At 30.6% G+C, this 24,673-nt stretch overlaps 1 protein-coding gene across 1 annotated transcript; it reads left to right on the top strand.

Moving 5' to 3' along the window:
• Positions 1-1,478: 1,478 nt before the first annotated feature.
• On the top strand, positions 1,479-8,550 carry LOC148299820 (inactive ubiquitin carboxyl-terminal hydrolase MINDY-4B-like). The gene is made up of 5 exons (XM_088275636.1): positions 1,479-1,592; positions 2,546-2,677; positions 3,949-4,028; positions 5,585-5,719; positions 8,484-8,550. Exons 1-5 carry the CDS (start codon positions 1,494-1,496, stop codon positions 8,548-8,550), a joined length of 513 nt encoding a protein of 170 aa, XP_088131762.1. The 5' UTR covers positions 1,479-1,493.
• The last annotated feature ends 16,123 nt before the right edge of the window (positions 8,551-24,673 follow it).

Raw genomic sequence — 24,673 nt, 5'->3', positions numbered from 1 at the left:
TATGATTAAAATGAGTTTTATTAAAATTTGTTGACAGTCGATGACAGTTGTCGTGAAAGAAAGATGTTGATTTAATAAAAGCAAATGTAAACATAGTCGTATTACTTACAAGTTATACAATTTATGAAAGCTGGTAGCCAATAAAGTACAAATATAGAGAGAAATACAGTTTTAATCACAAATTTAGGATCATGGCAATGTAGAGTTTTCACACATATTTCTTTTACGATTAACGTTTTTCTTACGAATAATGTATGTTATTTATAAACTTGATCCAAAAGAAAAGTATAACAAATGTGATAAAAGTAAATGAAATTTCACTCACTTCCTACTGTTTAAAACCTTCATGAACTTTTATTCATCTTGGTCGTGTAATTGTAGGCACATTTAGGTACTGTGCTGGAGGCTCCAGGTTCGATTTCCTAAAGGGAAGTCAATAAAATTGAGTAATTTTCACTCTAGACAACATTATCCTGGACGGACCTTAACAGGAGTGCCCTTGTCTTCAAATAAGTAAGGATAAAGACAACACTGCGTCGATACGTAGTGTTTTATGAACGATAAGGGTTAGAAGAAGAAGATATAAGAAGTTTAAACCACTTTTTTTTTATCAAAGTGTTCGCCGTGAGGAACATATTGGAAATAAAAATGATGAGTTTTTCATAGTGTATTATTGATAAAACTGAATTGATGTTAATAATTATTTTTGTTTTTTTTTATATTTCGTTTTTTAGTTTTTTTTTTAGTGTCATTTATAGTAGTTAACGTTAAAAGAAATACTCATATTAATAACCCGTTACAATATCCATTAAGTGATAAAAAAGAATGAATATTTCTTTAAAAATATACAATCCTATGATTTGATATTTTGTGACAAAGGTTTTAAAAGAAAATCATTTAAGGTTTTAAACAGCTTTACTAAGTTAATACTACTATTTCCAAAGAAATAGTATTTACTTTATTATTTTTAGTTAGTATTTACAAAAAAAATGATTTTCTGAACCAATTAATAAAATTATTCAAATGTTTAGTTTGAGGAGGAGCCTGGGTATGGAGCATTGCTGTTTTTGTATGCGGCAATACTGTCTCGAGGAATACAGAAGTAAATATAAGTAAATTTAATAGATTTTATTATCCACTGACACTTCGTGATGGAATTGCATTTTTAATTTATTATTAGATTAAAACCAATATTTTTAGCATTTCCACTTTTTTATTTGACCAGCGACCGGGTTTTGTCGTTACCGACATCATCAGACTGGGTCAGACCAGTCTGATGATGTCGGTAACGACGAAACCCGGTCGCTGGTCAAATAAAAAAGTGGAAAAGCTAAAAATATTGGTTTTAATCTAATAATAAATAATAAGTAAATTTGATTTTTGAATTATATTGTTCTTCGCCTACCCATCAATTGTGAAAGAAAATCTTATTCAATATATATAGCTTGAAGAAAGATCTCGACGAGAAGAGCAACTATTTGGTGTCGGCGCAGATGGAAGGCTCCATGAATGTAGTGATGCTGATTCTCACTGGACGAGCCACCCCTTATCTGCACAATGGAGTCATCTATGTGGGGGATGAGGATCATTATGTGAGTATAAATTATATATATTTAATTTTAAAACTAGACTCTTCAATGGAGAACCTTCTTACGCTTTCTGTCCTACGCAGGTTTTCAGATCTTCTTTTGTTTGGTACTGAATCTTTAACTGCTTTTGTAAGAGATAAAACAGATATATATATATATATATATATATATATATATATATATATATATATATATATATATATATATATATATATATATATATATATATATATATATATATATATATATATATATATATATATATATATATATATATATATATATATATATATATAAATATATATATATATAAATATATATATATATATATATATATATATATATATATATATATATATATATATATATATATATATATATATATATATATATATATATATAAATATATATATATATATAAATATATATATATATATATATATATATATATATATATATATATATATATATATATATATATATATATATATATATATATATATATATATATATATATATATATATATATATATATATATATATATATATATATATTTAGCTTCTAAGAATTTGAATAGTGAGGTTGTCAATATTGGGTAAAATTGATGAACGTTACACGTGTGTAAAATGATCACTTAAACCAGCCTATGACGGTCGTCAGCCCCGTAAATGCCCATCTTCCATATTCTTCTTCATCTTTGATGAGATGTCAAAGAATAATATTTAAGTAACATTTTGTGCTTCATATTTATGATGCTGATCCAAGGTATTTCCTCCAAATACACGTTTTTCCGTGTCTTTTCTCTCACCCAATCTTTCACCTCCCTTATGCTTGACTATCTCTATTACCCTAGCTGTGATCTCTGTTACGAGTACATAGTACGTCTTCGAATGTGACTATCTTTTTTGCTGGTAGTATCATAAAACGACCCATGTGGTACTTTATTGTATTGCAGGCATTACCACAATATGGCGTACTGTCACGCAGTTCTATCGGACTGTTAGTGTGGAGAGGAACAGAAGAGCAACAAGAGATCGAAGTTCAGCCGCCAGGATCACGATTGAAGACGCCTCGACTTCCTATTTGGGTTAGAAAACTTTTTCCTAACCGGCTTCGACAAGAACTTCAAGGATGGATATGTGTGTACTCGTATAACACCGTACAAAACCATCCCTGAAGATGACACGGTTCCTGTCAAAACCAGTTGAAGAAAAGTACCAAAAATATGAGTGGTTAAAAACAAAGTTTGAGTTTAATTTTACTAAGTTTATAAAATGTGCCACAAAGTATGTGCAAAAAACACGAAGAAAAAATATTAATTATCTATTTGCCATATTATTTAGTTGTTAAAAACAATCATTAAATGTAGATTATGCAGAAAAATTCTTAGTTTTAGTTTACCTTGAAGCGTATAGTTTAAACATAAGCCGTGGGAGATTCAATTCCTTTTTTATTTGCACCATATTCGATGCAAAAAAAATCTTTAAATTAATATGGTCATTGAATAAATAAGATATAGGAGATCTCCATTAGTGAACTTTATTGTATAATAAAAATAAATATACTCACATGGAAAATTAAATTAAAACAGAAGAGATAAAACATAAATCTAAATAAAAATTAATTAAATCATTAATATTACACTCTCCTTATCATTCATCGTTTACATTGTGTAATACAACTTTCATAAACATTCATAATCATCATCACGTTATTGAAATAAAATTTTTACAATTTTACATATCACTCACCTTTAAAAAAAAGTACTTTATCCCAGCAAAAGCGGCATATTTTAAACTTAACATTTACCCGCTACAGGGTAGTAAGTGTTGTTTTTGCATTTTGAAGAAAAGGTTTTGTTTAATTATTTTTTTAAATATACTAAATATTTTTCAAATGGAGAATAAACATTCAGGTTTTACCTAAAAAGATATGTTGGATAGTAAAGAATTCAATAAATGGCTTGATATTTATTTTTTATACATTTTATTATATTTTTAGACTTTAAAAACGTTCTCCTTAAGAATATAGTTTTTTGATTTATGACGTTGTTGAAAGGAGTGAGCGATATGTAGTACCACAAAGTTATCAATGCTTTTAATATACAAAATAAACAAAACATTTTACTTTTTTAAATATTTACAGCATTTAATATGCGGTTTGTATTTATTTTATTTTATTTTTATTTTTAGAATAATAGTAAATAACCACTCACCGAGATTGCAGTCTTTAGTACATTTGCAAAAAATATTACACGCCACTATATTAGCATTATGTACACACTTACAACTTCAAAAAAATATTAAATGCGTGTATTTTGTATATTAATGAAATGAAATTTTATTTATATTTTTCCAGGTAACTATCTGTGCCGGGCACTACGGAATGTTATTCAATACGAACAGGGAATTGTTGAGGAATTATCATGCAGAAAGAAGGTAGGTACCCACATTTTGTTTTTAAATGCAGATATGTTTTTCTGTATATATTCCACACAAATATGAAATAAAACCTATAATCTTAAAAGCAATAAGAAGATATATTAATTAATGAACTACAAAAAATCTTTAAAATATTTGGAAACTTTTGAAAAAAATAAACACATAAATAACAGAATTTATCTCCAACCGGTGTTGACAAGAATCTTATCATTTTCAGGGACAGTCATGTACATGTCCATCTCTGAAGATGCCAAGGTTCTTGTCGAAACTATTAAAGAAAAGTAATCAAAATAAAAATGGTTAAAAAAGAATTTCATTTTAAAATGTGTCAAAATATCTGCAAAAAACAACAACTAAAAACTTTAAATTAGAAATAAATTAAAATAAACTTAATTTTAGTGTGCCCAAATACATATCATTCCCTGAACACAACGAGGTTCTTATCGGAACCTATTGAAGAAAAGTATCAAAAATAAAAGTAGTTAAAAACAAAGTTCAAATTTTATTTTAGAAATATTTTATTTCCTTTTTAGATTATTATATGATAATTAAGGTGTATTTTCACCTAGCATCAATTTTACCACTGTCAAATGATTGTCTATATAATTCAAGCCGAATCCAATATAATTCCAATTCGTGGATAAAATAACGTGCGCGGAATTGATATCGCGGTATATCGATTATGTTTATACAACGCTATGTTATGAATTATAATATCACAATGGATATTATGTTTAATTACGGCCTAGGGATATAATGTGGCTTCCGTGTGTATTAAATATAATTCTCGCATTGTAATGTAATACGTTCAGTAACAAAAATATATGTTTTATTATGATAACAGTGTCACTTATTATAAGAATCAACGTTCATTTCTACTAATATAACTTGATATAATCAAATAGTACATGAAACACTCTGCCTTTCTTTTAGTATTTCCTATACATAAACACTACTTATCAGATTCATTCGTTGAGTTACACTGGCCCAAAATTTATTACTTTTATTTTATAATTTGCATGAAAATACCTGATCTTTATTCACTTTGCATAGCTGAATTCAAAGACGAAAGCAAAAAAAATGTAGCACCACATTTATGCATCTCTTCATACATATTCGACTCCTGACTTGAACACATTAAAATATTTGAAATACTTGATCGTGCCAAGTTATCCTTAGTCTTCCTCTGCTTCTTTTTCAAACTTAATTTGGGTCCAAACCGTCTCGATACACTTTTTTTTTTTAATTTTACCGACAGTAATATTTCTTATTTCATATTAATATTAAATTTGGTTACTGTAAAAATTGTTTTAAATTTTTTTTTTCTTAATAAATATGTGTTTATTTTTATGTTAAATATATCGAAAAATCCTATTGATAAACTTTTTTGTTTTTATCTTTTAAATAAACATATTGCCTACCATATTTAAAAAAAGGATGATAGGCAAATAAAAAGGAGTCAATTTGATAAGATTATATGTATAATAGAATTGAAAATAACAAATGTAAAGAATTATTATTAAAATTATTTTATTAAAGTTTATTATTTCCAGATTTGATTTGCACTACTACACGTGTGGTGGTTGTCACGTGGCTTTATCCGTAGATACACGTGCCTTGGAAGAAGGAGGGATGAGCTCAAAAGACGATATTAACGCTACCCCATTGGAAAAGTTGATTCACACAAAGTAAGAACTTTGGAAACAAACAAAAACTGTTACAATAATATTTCATAAATTGGTGGCGAGATTCTTTGTCACTGCGATATTCAAATCACCTACATGTAAATAAAAGATTTTGAAATATATTACAATTAATATATCTAGATATTTTTAAAGCTAAAAAGCTTAAACTTAAAATATTTAAAAGTATATACGTAGGTTTGGTATTTATTTTTAAACTTGTACCATATATTCCTTATTCAGTAAATGACAATATGCCAAATACGAGACGGGATCAATTCATATACAATTTAATAAAAAAAAATAAAAACCCTTATCCGCACCAAATGGTGCATAGGGCACTGCTTCATATAAACGCAGTGTTATCTTGATCGTATACACATGAAGGAAAGGTGATCAGCCCTCCGCTTCAGGTACCAGTCCAGGGTAATGTTAAATAAATATTACAGTGAAAAAATCACTTTTATTTATTTTACCCCCCCTGGGAATCGAACCCAGGACCTCCAGAACGGTAGCCGAGCGTGCTGACCATTACACTACGGAGGCGGACATATACAATTTACATAAGAATAATATTTTTGTACTTAACAAATATAGGGTCCGCCATCTAAAGTTTTTTTTTTCAACTAGTGTTTATTTCGTGAATGGTAACACTTAGCTCATGTCTGATTTGACAGATAATTAGTTTTATCCTTCCGCTGAGCGAATATGGTTGTGTATACGCTTGAACAACGCTGGGAAATATTGCGACATTACTTTGAAAATCATGGTAATGTTGCAGAATGTGTGCGAAAATTGCGTACGGTTTTTGGAAGAAGAGAAGCACCGTCAGCTCCGTATGTTCGTTATCTTGTGAAAAAAGTGAAAGAAACTGGCATCCTCATCGATAAACCAAAGCGTGAAAAGCCAAAAACAGTGCGTACACCCGAGAATATCGATGTTGTGGCAGAAAGTGTGCGTGAAGCGCCATCAACATCAATTCACCGTCGTTCTCAACAATTGAACATTTCGGAGACATCATTGAGACGAATTTTGCATAAAGACCTTGGTATGACGCCATACAAAGTCCAATTGGTTCAGGAGTTGAAGCCAACTGACCATCCAATGCGTTTTCGCTTCGCTGAGTGGGCCTGCGATCGACTTACAGAAGATGCCGATTTTGCCAAAAAAATCATCTTTTCGGATGAAGCTCATTTTGATCTTGGCGGGTATGTAAACAAGCAAAATTGTCGTATTTGGGGCACAGAAAACCCGCACGCATACATTGAAAAGCCGGTACACCCAAAACGAGTCACTGTTTGGTGCGGATTTTGGTCCAGAGGCATAATTGGGCCATTTTTCTTTGAAAATGAGCAAGGAGTGGCCGTTACAGTCAATGGCGATCGTTATCGGGCCATGTTGAACGGATTTTTGTTCACAAAAATTGAAGAGGAGGATATTGGCAACATTTGGTTTCAACAGGACGGCGCTACGTGCCACACAGCCGAAGCTACACTCGATGTTTTGCGCCCTGTTTTTGAAAAAAAAAAGTTATTTGGCGGACCCTTTACATGATCAATTATTGAATAAAAATTAATTAGACATTTATTAGAATTCACATTCTTACAAACATATCATACAAAAATATTGCAATATTTCTACATGTCTCAATTTCTATTTAAAAATAATATTTTTTGGTCATTTAAGTTGCCTTTAAAAATAACAACTGCATACACTATAAGCAATCGATTTAGTTTAGTAATTTTTCAGAAAAGAGAGATATTTTATTTACACTCCATTTTTTATAGTCACCCCAATTATTATGCAGTCAATTTTTTTCTACATTTATTTTAACTGTTATTCGGTCGTAAACAAATAAATCAGGAAAGAGATTCAAACAAAAGCATTTTTCCACAGGTCCTTTTAGAATTCCTTTGATGTCAGTTAGGCTGAATTAAATAATAGAGGAATGAGATGATAAAATAAAAGTCATTTATTTCAGGCCCGAATTTTGAAGCTTTTACTTCTTTATCGGGTCAGATATAAACTTCGTTTCGTCGGATGTTGTCAGTTTTGATGAAGAAACGATCTTTCTGAAACTTGTAAACCCACAAAATTAAATCAACGTCAAATGAAGACGGCAGTCGAGTGTGAAAATTTTAAAGGTTACGAACATTCACAAAAAATCAATTCGCTAAACTCTATATCAGGTTTATTTAACCTGCGCTGCGGCCCAAATATTTTTTTTTGCTCTGGGAAATAAAATGTATTTATAACGTTTAAAGTAAAATTTTATCATTTGACTTCAAAATACCTCGAGCTTGTTCAAGTCTCAAAAATTATGGATTTCACGTCACTAAGGATTCATCATACCAAATCTTTTCAAATTATAATCCTGTGAAAAAAAATATTTGAAGCACTAACTTTGTGATTTTCGATTTTATAATTAAAATGTAACTTTGTTTTAAAATCACTATATTTTTAGTCACATTTTAATTATGAAAAAAAAATCAGTTAATAATCGTATATTCGTAGAGGTCTCTGATATATTAAATTTTAAAATCAAAACACCGATTTTGATTCTACCAAGTTCTAATTAAATTTTATTTAAGAAAAAAAGAAAATTCGTGACAAATTTTTCACCTTGTTACCATTGTTGCATTATCAAACTTCTGTCAGACAGTGCTACTGTGCGTGTTCACTCATATTTATGAACTGCGTATTTATAGTTTAAATAAGAGCTTTCTTATTTTTATAACAATAGGTAACTAACTATCTGATTTTTTTATAGGTGGGAAGACGCTAAAATAACTTGGACTGGGCAAACGCCGTATGTTGGAGAAATGACAGCAAAATAGACGAAAAGAAATTATGTTCTTAATAGCTCAATTGTAGATATGAAATAATAACCTTAGATTATAAAAATATCGAAGATTGTAAATTATAATTAGAATAATAAAATGATTAATGTAGTTTAAAAGAGACTTAAATTATTTTGTATAATAAGTTTTGTTTTCAGAAAGAAAATTGTAATTGTAAATTACTTTCAATTGAGAGTTTGGTGGATATATACAGCCAAGGCAGCAGGCGAAATTTATATAAAATCCAGTAAAAATAATTACAGCACGATTCAAACCAACATATTTTAAGGAATGCACTGACATCTAGCGTTAACGTGAGATATTTAGTGATAAAAACGTTAAAAATACATAATATGTACATTTTTGCTACTACTCGGCAAATTTCGGGGACGAAGGTCAAGTAGAGCTGTGCTTCATTTAGATAATATTGTTGTAATAGAATCTATCAAAATCTTTTGTCTCACCGTTCAGAGATACATTATTCTGACATATTTTCACACAAAACTTAATAAAAAAGAACAGAATTACAACTGGAATACCTCAAACACAGAAGCAATTGAGCGATTTATATTGGGTCATTTTTGTTGAAACGGCAGCGTAAAATATGAATGTTTTTATTATTATTCGTGAAACATTAAAATATCTTAGAATATTATTAAAGTTCGCTACACTTCTTGCTCATTAGTGGAAACCGTTTGTGCTTTGTATCTTAGTTAATTTCATTATTAAGTGTTTAAAACCATAGAAGGAAAATATCATTTATGAAGCATTATCAGCTCAATGGCCACATTATATTATCTTTTCATGAGAAAAGTATATATTTTTTTAAATTAAAATGATACTTATCAAAAAATGTTGAAAGTTTATGTACAAAACACTTTAAACAACGAATAAAGTAAATTAATGAAAGGTCGTTTTATTGTGTATTTTAAGGAACTTAGTATTGATGTTTAATTTAACTCCATCTTTCTACTTCAACATAACAAAAAATCTGCTAATTCCTAATTCGTCAAATTGTATAAAATAAACAAATAAATAAAAAATACACAGCAAAAAAAGAATTATGTATTTCGTATTTATTTTTATCGAAATAAATTCAATAAGGGGGGGTGGATTTCAAGTCGTTTTAAACTCTTTTTTAAGGAAACAAAATGCACAGAAAGTTGGACATAAAAGTCTAGTTATAATGTTTAATTTATCTACAAACTATTGATAATATTTAGCATTTGTAATACCATGTCATATTTCTCTACAGCTCTAGATCGTTGGTTCCGAAATCCATTATAGTCAAATATTTTTTATTACATAAACTCCTAAATGTCGGGAGATATGCAAACGATGTACGACATTTATTCCAGGATAATTGAATAGTATCTGAACGGATATAAATATTATAATGGATAATAAAAAGAGCATATGTATAAATAGAGTTCTAAAAAATAAAACCTTTTTCGTACTTTAAATGTGTACGTTTTTAAAATCGGTATGTTTAAGTTTTCCATGAATTTTAAACGTCGAAACATCAACACGATTTTTCGGGTACTTTTACTTTTAGGATGTAAAAGGTTACGATGATATTTTCCGTTTCAATTTTGGTGAACGAAAATATGTATGTATAATGGAAAAATTTGGCTGGGAAAATTCGCGGCGAGGGAAATTCCATTTAGCGAATTTTAAAACAAAAACAAAGATTTAAAAAAATATTAGACGGATTTTTGTAAAAGCGTTTTGTTAAAATTTCGTATTCATTGAACATGACATATTTGACTGAGGATTTAATTAAGAAACCGAAATATTTTAAAAATAACCATTTTATTTTTGGTAAAGATTTTTGAATTGATTTGAAATGTGTTTTTAAATGTTAATGGAAACCAATTTTAAAAGAGTTCTTTTCCAACAAAGATAGCAGTTGTGATCTCACATGTACCGTGTCACGAGTTCTTTCAATATATCTAGGAGTTCCAAAAATTTGAGCAGTGTGGTTGTCAATCATGGGTAATATTGATGAATGTTGCAGTTTGTAAAGTAATCATTTAACTAGTTTATGACAGATCGCAGGCCTTGTTAATGCTCAGACTTCCATATTTTTCATTATCTGTATTGGAATGTCAAAAAATGCAAAGAAAACTTTATAAACCTTAAGCTACATACACAATATTCCCTATGAGTTATTGAAGTTAAAAGGTTTGAGTGGGATAAAAAGTATATTCGTATAATGGAAATCATAATGAAATTTCTAGCACATAACCATGATACAAGATTTACCCTCATGGAAGGATAAATAGTTCCAAGAATTGATGATAAATATAGGAGTAAAAAACTTAAACAATATACCGATTCAAACATTTTTAATTTGTTGCCGACGGACGTACGAGGTCAAAATATATTTTTTTAACAAAGGCAACATAAAATAATGAGTAAATGTTCACGAATTAATTCTATGAAAGTTGTAAAATGTGTATTCTTTTTTCTTTCTTTATTTGTGTGTATATTAGGTTAAAATGGATAAAAAAACATTAAAAAAACATTTGTTAAGAGAACTGTACCTACAAGACACATAAGGTGGCTTGGTGGGTCTCAACAAAAAGAAATATAAATACGTAAAATGCGTTTATGAATTTTAAAATTAATGTAAATAGTAGTATGTCTTAATATGTACATAAATCCATAGTTAACAAATAAATGATTCAATTAAAAATAAGAAAAAATAAAAATAAAAATTGAAACACAGAAAATGTAAATAAAGCATATAACGTAAATAAATACATAGTGAAAAAGGAAAATTTACCTCAGGCACCTGGTTGAATTGTTAAAATAATATTTAAACGTCGACTTAAATGGATCGCAGTGCCTGTCAAATTATAACTGCCACAGGCACGACCAAAAAAGACCCCCTAAAATGTTTGCACCAAATTTAAGTTAAAACCGAGTGACATTTCTTTTTTCCCCTCCGCGTACAATGTACACACAGCGATGGAAGTCTAGTATACCAGTGCAATTCCAATTCAAGTTTCTGTCAGATTTACCCTTATATTCTTGGCACATTCCACAATCCGGGTAATTTTATTCCACCTACCCTTTGATATGGGGCGTTAAAATAAACGAAAAAACAGCTGCCCTTTAGTGGAGGAGGTTCTCTACCATTTCGGGGTAAATATTAAAACAAAATGGGGTAAATGGGCGAGAGACGTTTGAAAAGATCACCTGTTACGCACAACCGTAGTACAAAAGTGTTTTTCTCAAATAAATCAAGTTACGCACTTTATAAAAGAAAATTTAAAAAAATATTTCTCACTCGCTTAGAAAAAGTTATTCATATCCATTATCCTGTTTCTTTTTTAAAGAACAAATTATAACTCAGGAATCTTGTCAGTGTTTTAAGAGATTTTGTTGTTGTATGGGAAAAATCAGTTATTTTGATTAATCTTTTTTCCAAACCTTGAAATAAAAAAAGTAAACATTTACGGTTTATATGGTATACACATTATAAAAAATTGGATGAAAATATGATATTTCATAAATAATCAAATGAAATAACGGTAAATTAAAAGTAAATTTAAGATCTACACAAATATACTCACACACACATAAACACCAAGGCCAAATAGTAGTTTTGATATCGTCTTCTGGGTATACATCGTTGACGGTATCCATCCTGCTGTGGCTCTAGTGGTCTTGTTTGTTTTTGATATATTCAATATATCATAATAATAATAATAAAACCCTTATCCGCACCCCAATGGTGCATAGGGCACTGCTTCATATAAACGTAGTGTTATCTCGATCGTTTACACACGAAGGAAAGGTGATCAGCCCTCCGCTTCAAATACCAGTCCAGGGTAATATTGAATAAATATTACAGTGAAAAAATCACTTATATTTATTTGTAATATATCATAGCCATCTTAATATTATTGCGACCCAATCGTCACAATCGTCTGTACATAGTCAGATGTGGTGCGAATAAAAAAGGATTGATTGATGAAGAGTGACGTTTTTAAAATTATACTAACATATTATTTATATGTTTATTCGAACTTTGTTAGGTATGAAATAGAGATGAACATATTATAGTCGGGTTTTAGTCCCGTGGTAAGTGTCGCGACTCTTAAGTTAGAGTTTTTCGGTTCGAACCCACTGTATCAAAATTTGATACCTATTTCTAATAATGAGCCGCTTAGGCTCACAGAAATAGTATAAAATTGAACTATTTGTGTTAATAATAAAAAACTCTTTTAATAAAAAAACAATTAAATAGTCGGCCATCGTCGACTGTTCTTTTAATATATTATTTCTATACTGGATTGTACCTACGTCAATTAATTAAATGTATCTTTGGAAAATATTCGAGAGTTATCAATTTTCAGAATTCTTTGATGAAATATTAAATTCTTTGACGGTTTTAACTGATAATTTAATTACACAACTCACTTAAAACCTGCGGAGATCAGACAGTGGCGTAGAAGGAATGCGTTTATTAACAAATTATCTAGGTAACGTAAATTATTGTCCACTTTAAATCAAGAATTATAATTCATTATTGTTTAAATATTAAAAAACGAGCAAATACCTTTCATTGTTACTCTTTATTACTCTTTAATACTCTTTATTAAGTTGTGGATCATGCAGTGCTGAATACGTGGGGCAAACAGGACGATCGTTTAAAATAAGAATAAACGAACATGTCCAAAGTTGGAGAAATAAAAAAGAAAACTCCACTTTTGCAAACCACTTGATAGAGTCAAATCATGATTTCGATAAAAATTTTAATGTAAAAATCTTACACAAATGTAGTAAAGGTAAAAAATTAGATAGGCTCGAAATTTTGGAAATAAATAGATTAAAAAATTGTCATAATAAAGACATATTAAATGATCAAGTAACACACATTCATTCTCCCTTACTTTACCCATTAGAAAAGAAACAATAGATGCCTTAATGTCTTGTCGATAAGAAATGACTGCCGGGAAATTTACATTTCAGAGAACTTCGGACTCCCCCCGGACAACCACAGCTTAGTGGAAGGAGCCGTCAACCAGCATTTCCTGATAGCTCGTTACATAATTTAAATTCATTTACAAAAAATACAAATCTATTTTAACTTTATATAAAATCGTGCTTTCAATACAAAAAACCTTTATAAAAAAATATTTAAAATATCATACAATACTTAAATTCACTAAAATTAAATTAATTTCTCATAAAATTATATCAAATCATGGTTATCAACTCCTGCCTTCTTTTATATATAACATACAAATTTGTAAAGCCTCTCACCAGTCTGATGATGTCGGTAACGACGAAACCCGGTCGCTGGTCAAATAAAAAAGTGGAAAAGCTAAAAATATTGGTTTTAATCTAATAATAAATTAAATACCTTTCACTTATAAGGTGTTGGCTAGTTTATGTTATATTTAATACTGAAAATATCAAATTCAGGGTTTAGAACTCATATCACCTATGCTATGTTATATTTAATTACATTTATTAATTTTATATACTTTATTTGGAAGCAATGTTTTTAAAAGGTATTTAAACGATATAATAGATTCTACGGCACTGAAAATATTCAATTTTGGGTCATTTCCGGTAATTATAGCTACATCAATTAAAACTTTTTTAATTTTAAATTGACAATTGATTGTCATTTTAGAAAAAAAGTCACAGTTATCAAAAACTTTTAACAGCTTGTTCAGGACAATTGAATTTTTATTTTTAATACCAATATTTAAAAAATTGAGAATAATGATATTCTTATATCATGACCTCCCGGATACAGAAAAAAAAAGATTGAATTAAAATGAATAATATTCAATTTTATTTCTGCTTCTTCTAACCGTTATCCACGCCCAATGGTGCACAGGGCACTGTATCATATAAACGCAGTATTATCTCTTGATCGTTAACACATGAGCGAAAGGTATTCAGCCCTTTGCTTCAGGTAACAGTCCGGGGTAATATTGAATAAACATTAGAGTAAAAAAAATCTCTTTTATTTATTTAACCCCCTCCTGGTAATCGAACCCGGGACCTCTAGTACGGAAGCCAAGCGTGCTGACCATTACACTACAGAGGCAGACATAAAATTTAATTATGGATAGTTAATCGAATATTTGAATCGAAATTTGTCCGCCTCCGTAGTGTAGTTCTGGAGGTCCCGGGTTCGATTCCCAAGGGGGGTAAAAATAAATATAAGTATTTTTTCACTGTAATATTTATTCAATATTACTATGGACTGGTACCTGAAGCGGAGGGCTGATCACCTTTCCTTCATGTGTAAAACGATCATGATAACACTGCGTTTATAAGACACAGTGCACTATGCACCATTGGGGTGCGGATAAGGGTGACGTCGCCCACCTTATCAAGCTGATATACCTTGGGAATATTAGAAGGAGGGGTAGGGAGATGAAAGAAAATTCAGCACAAAAAATATACTTAAATTAATTTAATTAAAAATATAAAAATTATACGAAAGCGACTTTAACTTAAACTAATCTTATCTGCTATCTTAAATTAGCTTAAAATTAATTAATCATATCTTAAATTACACTTATTCTAACCTTTGGTGGAAAAGATGCGCCGTGATGCTGGGATGGCCGTGATCCTTTGTGGAAAAGCTGCGCCGTGGGATGCTGGGATGACGTTCTTCTTATGACAAGGCCACCGTGCGATGATTCTTGCTTCTTATCTTCTTCTTCTCCTAGTAGAGCTTCAGCTCTTAATTTAAGGCTTATAACCCGGCGTGGGTTTGCTTTTCCCGCAGCGTTTTCTGCGTGGTATACTCCGGATGAGTAACTCCCCTTTTTTTCTTTCTTCTTTCTCCTGTGTAGAGCTCCCGCTCTTCTCCTTACTTAAGGCTTAAAACCTGGTGTAGGTATGCTTCTTCGTCTCTGCGTGGAGCGACACCTTCAACTACTCCTCCCAACTGCTCCTTCCAACTGCTCCTTCCAACTGATTTCTCCCGACTGTTCGATCCCACTGATCTCTCCCGACTGCTCCTTCCAACTCTTCTTCTTCTCTGTGTCTTCTGACTGACCAGCCGTCCGACTGGTCGATCTCCTCTTACGACTTACTCCTTCCAACTGATCCTTCCAATTGCTTGATCCCCCTGATTTCCCCCGACTGCTCCTTCCAACTGATTGATCCCACTGATTTCTTCCCGTTATATTCGGTTTCTCTCCTTAAAGATCACGCCCTCGAAACAATTTCTCATTGGCTGACGGTTCGCTTGTATCCACCCCCAAAAATTTTAACGTCTAGACATTTCAATTAGCAAACTTTAATTTTATTTGCGCTATATCATAAAAAAATGGTTTTACTATAATAATAAAGACCACCGGCAAATATCTTTATGGCGACAGTTTTTATGATTCAAACCTTTTAATGCATTTTAGTTTTTTTACGACAGGTAATTCAGAAAAGGTCGGACCCATAAAACATATTTAAAAAAAAAAAGTACCTAAGACTATTTAAATTAAAACGATTGATGATTGATTATTTTTGCCAGGCTAGAGGAGAAACGTGGTTTCACCACGTCAAGGGTTTTATTATTATTATTATTATTAATCGAATAATATTAAATAATGAATAAATAATAAGTATTAAAATGTTCATCGTAATATACGAGTAGATAAAATTATACCATATACTATCAGAATAAACCCACCGTGCAGTGTTACAAATACATTTAGAACTGAGCTGATGGAAACATAGTACCGAAGTGTTGGAAACTGATAGAAATATAGTGCCGAAGTGTCCACTCAAGCGGTTTGTGGCAATCTACTCCTTTAACCAATATACCATGAAAATTTAACGATGTCCTCTACTGTTTCAGTCCATTTGAAACTATCATTCAAAATTGTCGGTTTTACCCGATATACATAAACGAGTATATTTTATATTGAAATATGTCGGCGGGTATTGTTACTAATTATATTATTTTGCTAATGCAACGCAATTGTTCATCAATTTCGAAAATTAATGTAAATTTTCGTTAAATAATAAATAAGAAAAATTGTGATAAATATGGCGCTTATTAAAAGAGGGTATTGAAAACTTAATTACATTAATAGGAGACGATTAGATTAACTAAGAGGTCGCTGTTATTAGTCAAATATGAGCCATTTCAAGGACTTTTTTTTGAAAAACATCTATAATCCAATGATATCTCTATCAGTGCAAAATCAGCCGACCTGTAAACGTAACACAGCACCATAGAAGTGTAAAAAAAGACAATTACAAATATCATATTTTAAACTGAGAGGTGATACGAGTATATGTCTAAATTAATGTAAAATTAACCGAACTGTAAACAACAAAGATTCATTATTGTTATCAGTACAGTATGGTCGATCTTTATCCTATAATACTTTGAAGTGACTATTTTATTTTACTGAATTATTTCATTACGTTTTTATTGAATCAAGAAGCCACGAAGCATTTCATTTTATGTATTTAAGTAAAAAAGTATTTAATTATGATGAAAAAAATGACATCAAACTGTAATCTTATTAAAAAGCAGTGACTACTTTTTAATATTTGGTCGGTAGGTAGCTATTAGTAATTGAATATATTAACGAATCTTCTCAATATTATCGTCGCATACAAATTTTTATTCATTTTAAAGAATCAAACATACTGAAATACTCGATCAATGCAATGCGACAGTATAATAAGATGCAGATGACAATAAAACATTGAAAATTTAATATGTTTTTGGATATATGAGCAATTTCAATAAAAAAATAACCTTTGATGTGTATTCAATCGGATCATAGAAAAACATGCTCCACAATTTTGCAAAAATCCAGATAATATAAATGTCAAATAGATTTTTTAGTGTTGCCAAGATCAGAATAATTCTACTATTCCGTTTGCGCAACGGAATATGGTCAAATGAAACATTCTAGGGTAGCCATAAAGCATATTTATTTCCTCTTGCTACGACGATAATCCTAAATCAATGTTTGGCTTCCTACCGTTTTCTTCAACCAAATATTTAAATGTGGGACTTCGAATTTCCAAAACCAAATTCCTCTTCTCTTACCAACTACATTTTTTTTCTTCTCTCATTCTTACCAAGCAATGCATAAGGCACCGGAATACACCGATGCCGTATTTTGAGGATCATTAATTACTTGGAGACAAGGTAATAAGTCTTGCGCTTGAAGTACTGCGGTTTAAACATTATAGGTAATTTTTTACTTTCTTTCATTTGAATCCACTGAGAATCAACCCTTGGACCTCAAGCAAAAAAGCCAATTACACGTGTATTATTAATTGATTTGCTTTCACCTTTTCGTAATTATAAGATGATTCAAATGTGATAAAAAAGTCCTGAGTAAGACAAAAAGTGGGGGTTATAAAAGATATTATTATTTTAAATATTTAAACCTACATAATGTTTACACATCGTTTATGCTGACTGTAATATTTATGACAGTTTAAAAAAGTGTTTACAATTTCAACATTAAATATGGCAAAGTAGTTAAATATCTACTATATGTATGTTCAAAAAAATAAATGAATGTTATTCCCATATATCTTAATAAAATTTCAATGGTTTTCAGGCAAAGCATACTATTTTTTAACATGTGATGCCATGTACATTTTTTACACTGTATATACCATATCTACTTTCTAAAATAAAAATAATACTAAATTTGGGTAATTTATACAGAGCCATATTCGTAAAATACTACCTCAAGGGCGCTTCATTACAATATATTACAAGGGAATAAGATAAACACACAAATAATATAAAATCGAGAAGGAAAACACTATTTTTGTGTGCAACATGTTATCAAAAAGATATGATTTTTCCAAATAATTTTTTATTACCGCACTTACATACATTTCCAGAGGATTCAGTTCGATTCATAGGGGGGTCAAGATAAATATTCGTGATTTTTGAATCCAAAACTTATCACTCTGAACTGGTACCTGAATAGTAGGATTAGTCATCTCGTCTTCATGTAAGTATCGATAAATCTAATTCTGTTTTAATACGATGCAGTACGCTTTGCACCTTTTGCATAAGAAGAAGAAGAAAAATAATATGGTTAAATAAAAAAAAACAATTATCTAAACATATATATGAACCGTCGTCCATATATATGAATTCGTCCGCCTCCGTAGTGTAATGGTCAGCACGCTCGGCTACCGTTCTGGAGGTCCCGGGTTCGATTCCCAAGGGGGGTAAAATAAATATAAGTGATTTTTTCACTGTCATATTTATTCAATATTACCCTGGACTGGTACCTGAAGCGGAGGGCTGATCACCTTTCCTTCATGTGTAAACCATCAAGATAACACTGCGTTGGGGTGCGGATAAGGGTTTTATTATTTATTATATATGAACAAAAAAAGGGCTTTGAAGTAATACGCATAATTTATTTCCCGGTATCATTTTTTAATCTTTTATAATTGAATTCGGAGAATTATGAATATTTGTTTTTTCTTTGGAATTTTCCCGCAATCAGGACACGTTTTCCACGACAACACTTACATTTCCTTGGCAGCATTACCATTTCCATTACAACATAATTCGATTTCCAGAAAGGACGTTTTACATGGGGAAACTGCCACAATTTTCCGCCTGCGTGACGTCATTTTTCTTTTCAGATTTTCGTGTTTTTTTAAAGTATTCATTGCACAAGCAGGTCCATAAAATATTAAAAAGCATCACGTTTTTTGGGGCGGATGTCCTTTTAATACACACCAGTTTCCCGCTAAAGTTTCCCCCGGGGAATAAACGAAAAAAGTTTTAGGGCTGTTGGAGGAATATTGGAATTTTCTCTATTCCTAGCTATTGCACATTTTCAGCATTCTTTCACAAGTAAATTTATTTTACGACCTAAAAATCATATAGTGTTGTAAAATTGTCTATAGAATAAATTACCTCTCCACGTGAAAAAACGTACCTTTTCTGATAACCAACGGGAGAAATATCTGATATATTACTATTTAACCTTGAAATGCTAGCTATTTACAATATGATCCTTTTTTGGATTTTCTCTCATTCCCCATTAACTCCTTATATTATCCATTAGTTCCTACAGGACTCTTCCGATATGGCTAGTTGTGGTTCCTGTCTCATCATTTTATCATACTCTTAAAGTATTATGTCTTATTCACATATATGTTTCTAAATCGACTATAATGTTCGGTTAATGTGCATCTTCGTAGCGTAGTAGTCAGCGCGTTTGACTACAATGCTGGAGGTCCCGGGTTTGATTCCTAGGGGGGCTCAAAATAAATTTGGACGATTTTCACTCTCAAATTTATTTAATATGACCCTGGACTGGTACAAGAAGCGCAGGGCTGATCGCATTGCCTTCATACAATCGACAATCAAAATAACGCTGCGCTGCTACGATGCAGTGCCCTAAAAACTATGAGTGCGGATAAGGGTTAAAAATATTATGTTCGTTACCTGTAATTTATAAATATATACATATATATATATATATATATATATATATATATATATATATATATATATATATATATATATATATATATATATATATATATATATATATATATATATATATATATAAATATATATATATATATATATATATATATATATATATATATATATATATATATATATATAAATATATATATATATATATATATATATATATATATATATATATATATATATATATATATATATAAATATATATATATATATATATATATATATATATATAAATATATATACATATGTAAATCTTCATGTAAGGCAACATGGATGTTCCAAAGAATAAACAGGTATACAAAGTGATCACTTAAGTTAGTCAATAACAGGTCGTTTGTCTTGTTAATGCTTATTCGTTTTTTATTCGTTTCATGTAAGCACATCTTCACCAATGATACTTTTTAAAACTGTTTATTTAATAACGAAAACCGAATTTGTATTTTGAATGAAAATACATAAAGACTATTTCCTTTCCTTAGTGGAACGAAACTCGCAAGAGTAACACAATAATGTAAGTTTACAATATTCGCAACAATAAAAGTTGAAAAGAAGGACAAAAACTAACTTTTATAAGGTTAAGAAAGAATCAGAAGTTGTTGGTGGAAATTGAAAAGGTGAAACTTGCGAATCTATAAAGTTGGATACGAGTCGCATAAATTCAGAGGAAAAATGCGAGAATCGACAGTTGGACCGCTTAAAAAGTGGGAATTATTTCTTTCCTGCGGCTTTCGAGGACATTTTCACGCCGGATTTCCCTTCTCAAAAGGATACAATATTTATTTAAATTATATATTTCACCTGAGGAGGCTAGGGTTGTAAATTAACGAGGTTATAGGGAAAGTTGTTCGCAGGGTAGGTTCTCACATTTCCCGTTCAAAGGTAGAAATAAGGCGTCAGATGTACTTTTCATTTTCTTCAGCCATTCGCTTCTCGGGAAACTGGGAAACTATACTTTATGCAGTATCTGATTACCCAACTTGAAACGTTAACTCAATTTTGTAATATCCAAATTCGGCGAATGTTCGCCGGGGCAAGTATTGGGAAAGTAGGTGGTCGTACCTTTACGCTTCCTGGAATAATATGGATATGGATGAATGAAATGCTTAATGTATACTACTAATGTGTTATACAGGGAAGGTGAACAAATTTTTAATATCACTCCTTGACTATAAAAAGGTGCAAGCGAGTGTTTTTGCCTAGAATTTTCACTCATGAATTACTCGTACACGAAATTATAGCAACTTTAAACATAATGAGTAAATCCACTCACGAGTAAGCATAGGCTATGAAACTTAAAAATTTGAAGCATGAGTAGGGTCATGATAAGCGGTGTTGCATAAGCCGTAGCTAGATTTCAGAGTCACTTGGATGTTAGGTAATTAAAAAAAAGACCCGTTGCAATCGCGGGCGTAATTCTTATAAATGAGACACCTCCAAATATAAAATTCACCAATCTATAAAAAAATATAAAAACTCATTCCCTCTTATTTATAATATATAAGGGAATAACTTTGTGAAATAACATGATGATTAATATTTAAAAAAAAACTTGTTTAAGATCACTTATCAGTTTATCAATTTAAACGCGACTACTTTCGATAACTACAGTTGAAGTGATGTTCTCATCAACAGGCAATCAGAAAATAACAACCTAAAAATAAAAACTGAAGATCTGTAAATAATTAAAGCACTGATTACGTGGATAAGGAAATAAATGGAGAGCTAATGAAGGGATAGTAATGAGAACACAGAAAGCTAAGGTAAAGAGTTTTGGAAAAGTACATAATTAACATTTAAACAGTTTTTTTGTTGTTGAATTTTTAAATAATTAAGGTTATGCATAACTTTAAATTTACAACATTTTGAGTGTGTCCAAATACTTGTTCACAAAATCTGGATTATCTCCAATTACAGGAGTTATTTTCATATTATTTTTTGACATCTCATCAAAGATGAAGAAGAATATGGAAGTCTGGGCATTCACATACTAATATAAGAGTTTCTGCTAAATAAAAAGCTTCTTTACATCTCACCAATAGATGTCTCTAGTGAATTTCTAGTGATTCATGAACAAGGTTTCTAAATTGGTTTATATATATAGAACTTCCAAGAATTTGAGTAGTGTGGTTGGCAATAATGGGTAGAATTGGTGAATGTTACACGTGTGTAAAGTGATCACTTAAACCAGCCTATGACGGTCGTAAGCCCCGTAAATGCCCAGACTTCCATATTCTTCTTCATCTTTGATGAGATGTCAAAAAATAATACTTTAAATTTAAATGTCACTAAGTGTAATAATAATAAAATAATTTATATGTGTGAGCGGAAAGAGTGATTAGTGTCATGATGTAATTCCCAAATTCTGAAAAATAATTATTAATAAGACCCTATGAGGTTCAATATTTTTTATTTTTTAAGTTGATGAGAGGTGTAAAACAAGTGTTTTGTTTTATAATTAAATATTACAGACGTGATTGAAATTGATTTTTTGCATCTGAATATCTCATTTAATTTAAAATATTGAGTCAAAAGGAAAGATCGCCGATTGTTCTTTTTAATGATGAAGCAATTTAACCACCTTGAACGACCCTTTAGATAATATATTTTTGATAACAAAAGTAATTGAACTTATTCGATCAATGTAGTTTCACTTGGAGTTTTGCCTTAATAGAACGTGATACCTCATTCTAGTATATTATTCACAGCACAGATAGTCCGAGAATAATATATAAAATTAAGGGTAAGTGAAATAATTCCACGAAGGCAGTAACGAACCAAATATATACAATATTATTGCCTGGAAATTTTTGTTGAAATATTTACAAAAACAATTTTTGTAGTTGAATTTTTTATTCAATAGTTGACGTTGTTGGGAAAATGTGTACAAATATTCAGAAAGACAAACCATTCTAAAAAATATGAAGCAAGAGGATTGTATGTAGTGGGAGAATTCCACGATTACCCAGTAAGAATCTATTTTATAAAAAAATCAATTGTTATAAAATTTTCAATTACTGCCCAAAAAGTCGTACTCTTGTAAGTTTTATATAAAAATAGTATAATTAATTCCACAGAATAAGCTTACAAAATAATCATCTCTTTTCTACAAAGTATCAGGCCAACATAACGTGTGTATCGGGAGACGTAATTGGAGGGAAAACATTCCACGAAGTCTTAAGGGATTGCATTAATACACGTCATCTAGTCCGCTTTCTGTTATCCTGGTAGCAGAAGACATAAAGTACCCAGTCATATCGAAGCCCTGTCAAAATAATTTACGAGTTTTGTGACGACTGTCATTAAGGAAAATATTACTGACATTTTTACATACTACCTTCATAACAAAAAAAATGACCACAAAAATAAGCTTTTTATATATGGGAAAATTTTAATAAGAAAGTTTTACAATTCAAATCCATTAAGATATCTGACTCTCAATTTGTGTAACTACCCAAATATGTATTTATAAGTAGGTGGATAGGCAGTTGAAGAATGTATTTTGTCCGCCTCCGTAATGTAATGGTTAGCGTGTTTAGATACCGTAATGAAGTTCTCGGGTTCAATTCCCAGGTGAGGTGGGGGGGGGGGTTATAAAAATATTAGTGGCTCTACACTCTAATATTTATTTAATATTACCCAGGACTGGTCTCTGAAGCGCAGGAGTGATCACCTAACCTTCGTGTGAGTAACGATCAAGATAACACTGCGTCGATACGATGCAGTTCCCGATGAACCATCGGGTGCGGATGAGGGTAAAATGATGAAATATGTATACAAAAAATAATGTTACTAATACGTTTCTTAGGATGTTTATTGCAGGTTAATCTACCTGAATGACGTCACTAATTCAAACCAGATCCGGGAGTAGAAATCGTACCCTGTCTAAAATTAGGGATATCATAAAAAGTAGAACAGAGCATTAAATTAACTAACATTTACTACAGGTTGAAATTTAGTGATTCGTTAATGCTTGACTGCCAAAATTACAGCTGATATTTTTGTTAAAACAAGTATTTATTGTTTCCGAGGCGAAAAAATTCACAAAGGGTAATAATTTTTTTCACGTTTGCGTTAGTATTTTATCATAACAAAAGAGAATAAAAATATGACCACTCAAAATAATTTTATAAACCGAGGAAATTCAAGAATAAACGGTCCATTTAATGCGAAGAATTATTTCCACCCCGGTATTATGTCAGATCCATTATTTACGAACAAATTATTTTACCAAACTTTTGAATAATTTTTTTTTTTAACAATACTTTTATTCTCGGTAAAACAAATTTACCGTATGAGGCGAATGTTGATGGAAAAAGAAGCAGAAGAAGCTGGGGAAAACTTGGCATGGCAAATACTAAAAAATACAGTAATCGGGTCAGGAGTCGAAATAATCGGAGAGTATGTATGAGGGGATACATGAATGTGGAAGAGGCGAAGAATGTTTGCAAAGACAGTGTCAATGAATAATGGTTGAGTGGGAAATTGTGATGACTGAGTCTTTTCATAGTTCCGTGTCTGTTTGCTGTGCTGGTCAGAGTTGTGGAGGCGTCTGTGTTCCGGCCAACGTCGAGTCGGAATCGGAACTAGCTAACTAACTCAACTAACTTACTAGTAATCCCTTTCACTGCC

Source organism: Brachycentrus maculatus, unplaced genomic scaffold (genome assembly GCF_059751285.1).
Source record: "Brachycentrus maculatus isolate JH-2025_06_01 unplaced genomic scaffold, ASM5975128v1 h1tg000931l, whole genome shotgun sequence".
NCBI lineage: Eukaryota > Metazoa > Arthropoda > Insecta > Trichoptera > Brachycentridae > Brachycentrus > Brachycentrus maculatus.
Note: the sequence above shows the minus strand (reverse complement) of the source record. Positions and strands in the feature narration are given on the sequence as shown.

What these genes read in the sequence shown, in the direction of transcription:
- LOC148299820 (XM_088275636.1), top strand. Translation starts at nt 1,494, where the DNA reads ATGGAAGGCTCCATGAATGTAGTGATGCTGATTCTCACTGGACGAGCC. An exon ending in AATTATCATGCAGAAAGAAG is followed by an intron (nt 4,029 to 5,584) that starts GTAGGTACCCAC and finishes TATTATTTCCAG; the next exon opens with ATTTGATTTGCACTACTACA. An exon ending in GAAAAGTTGATTCACACAAA is followed by an intron (nt 5,720 to 8,483) that starts GTAAGAACTTTG and finishes ATTTTTTTATAG; the next exon opens with GTGGGAAGACGCTAAAATAA.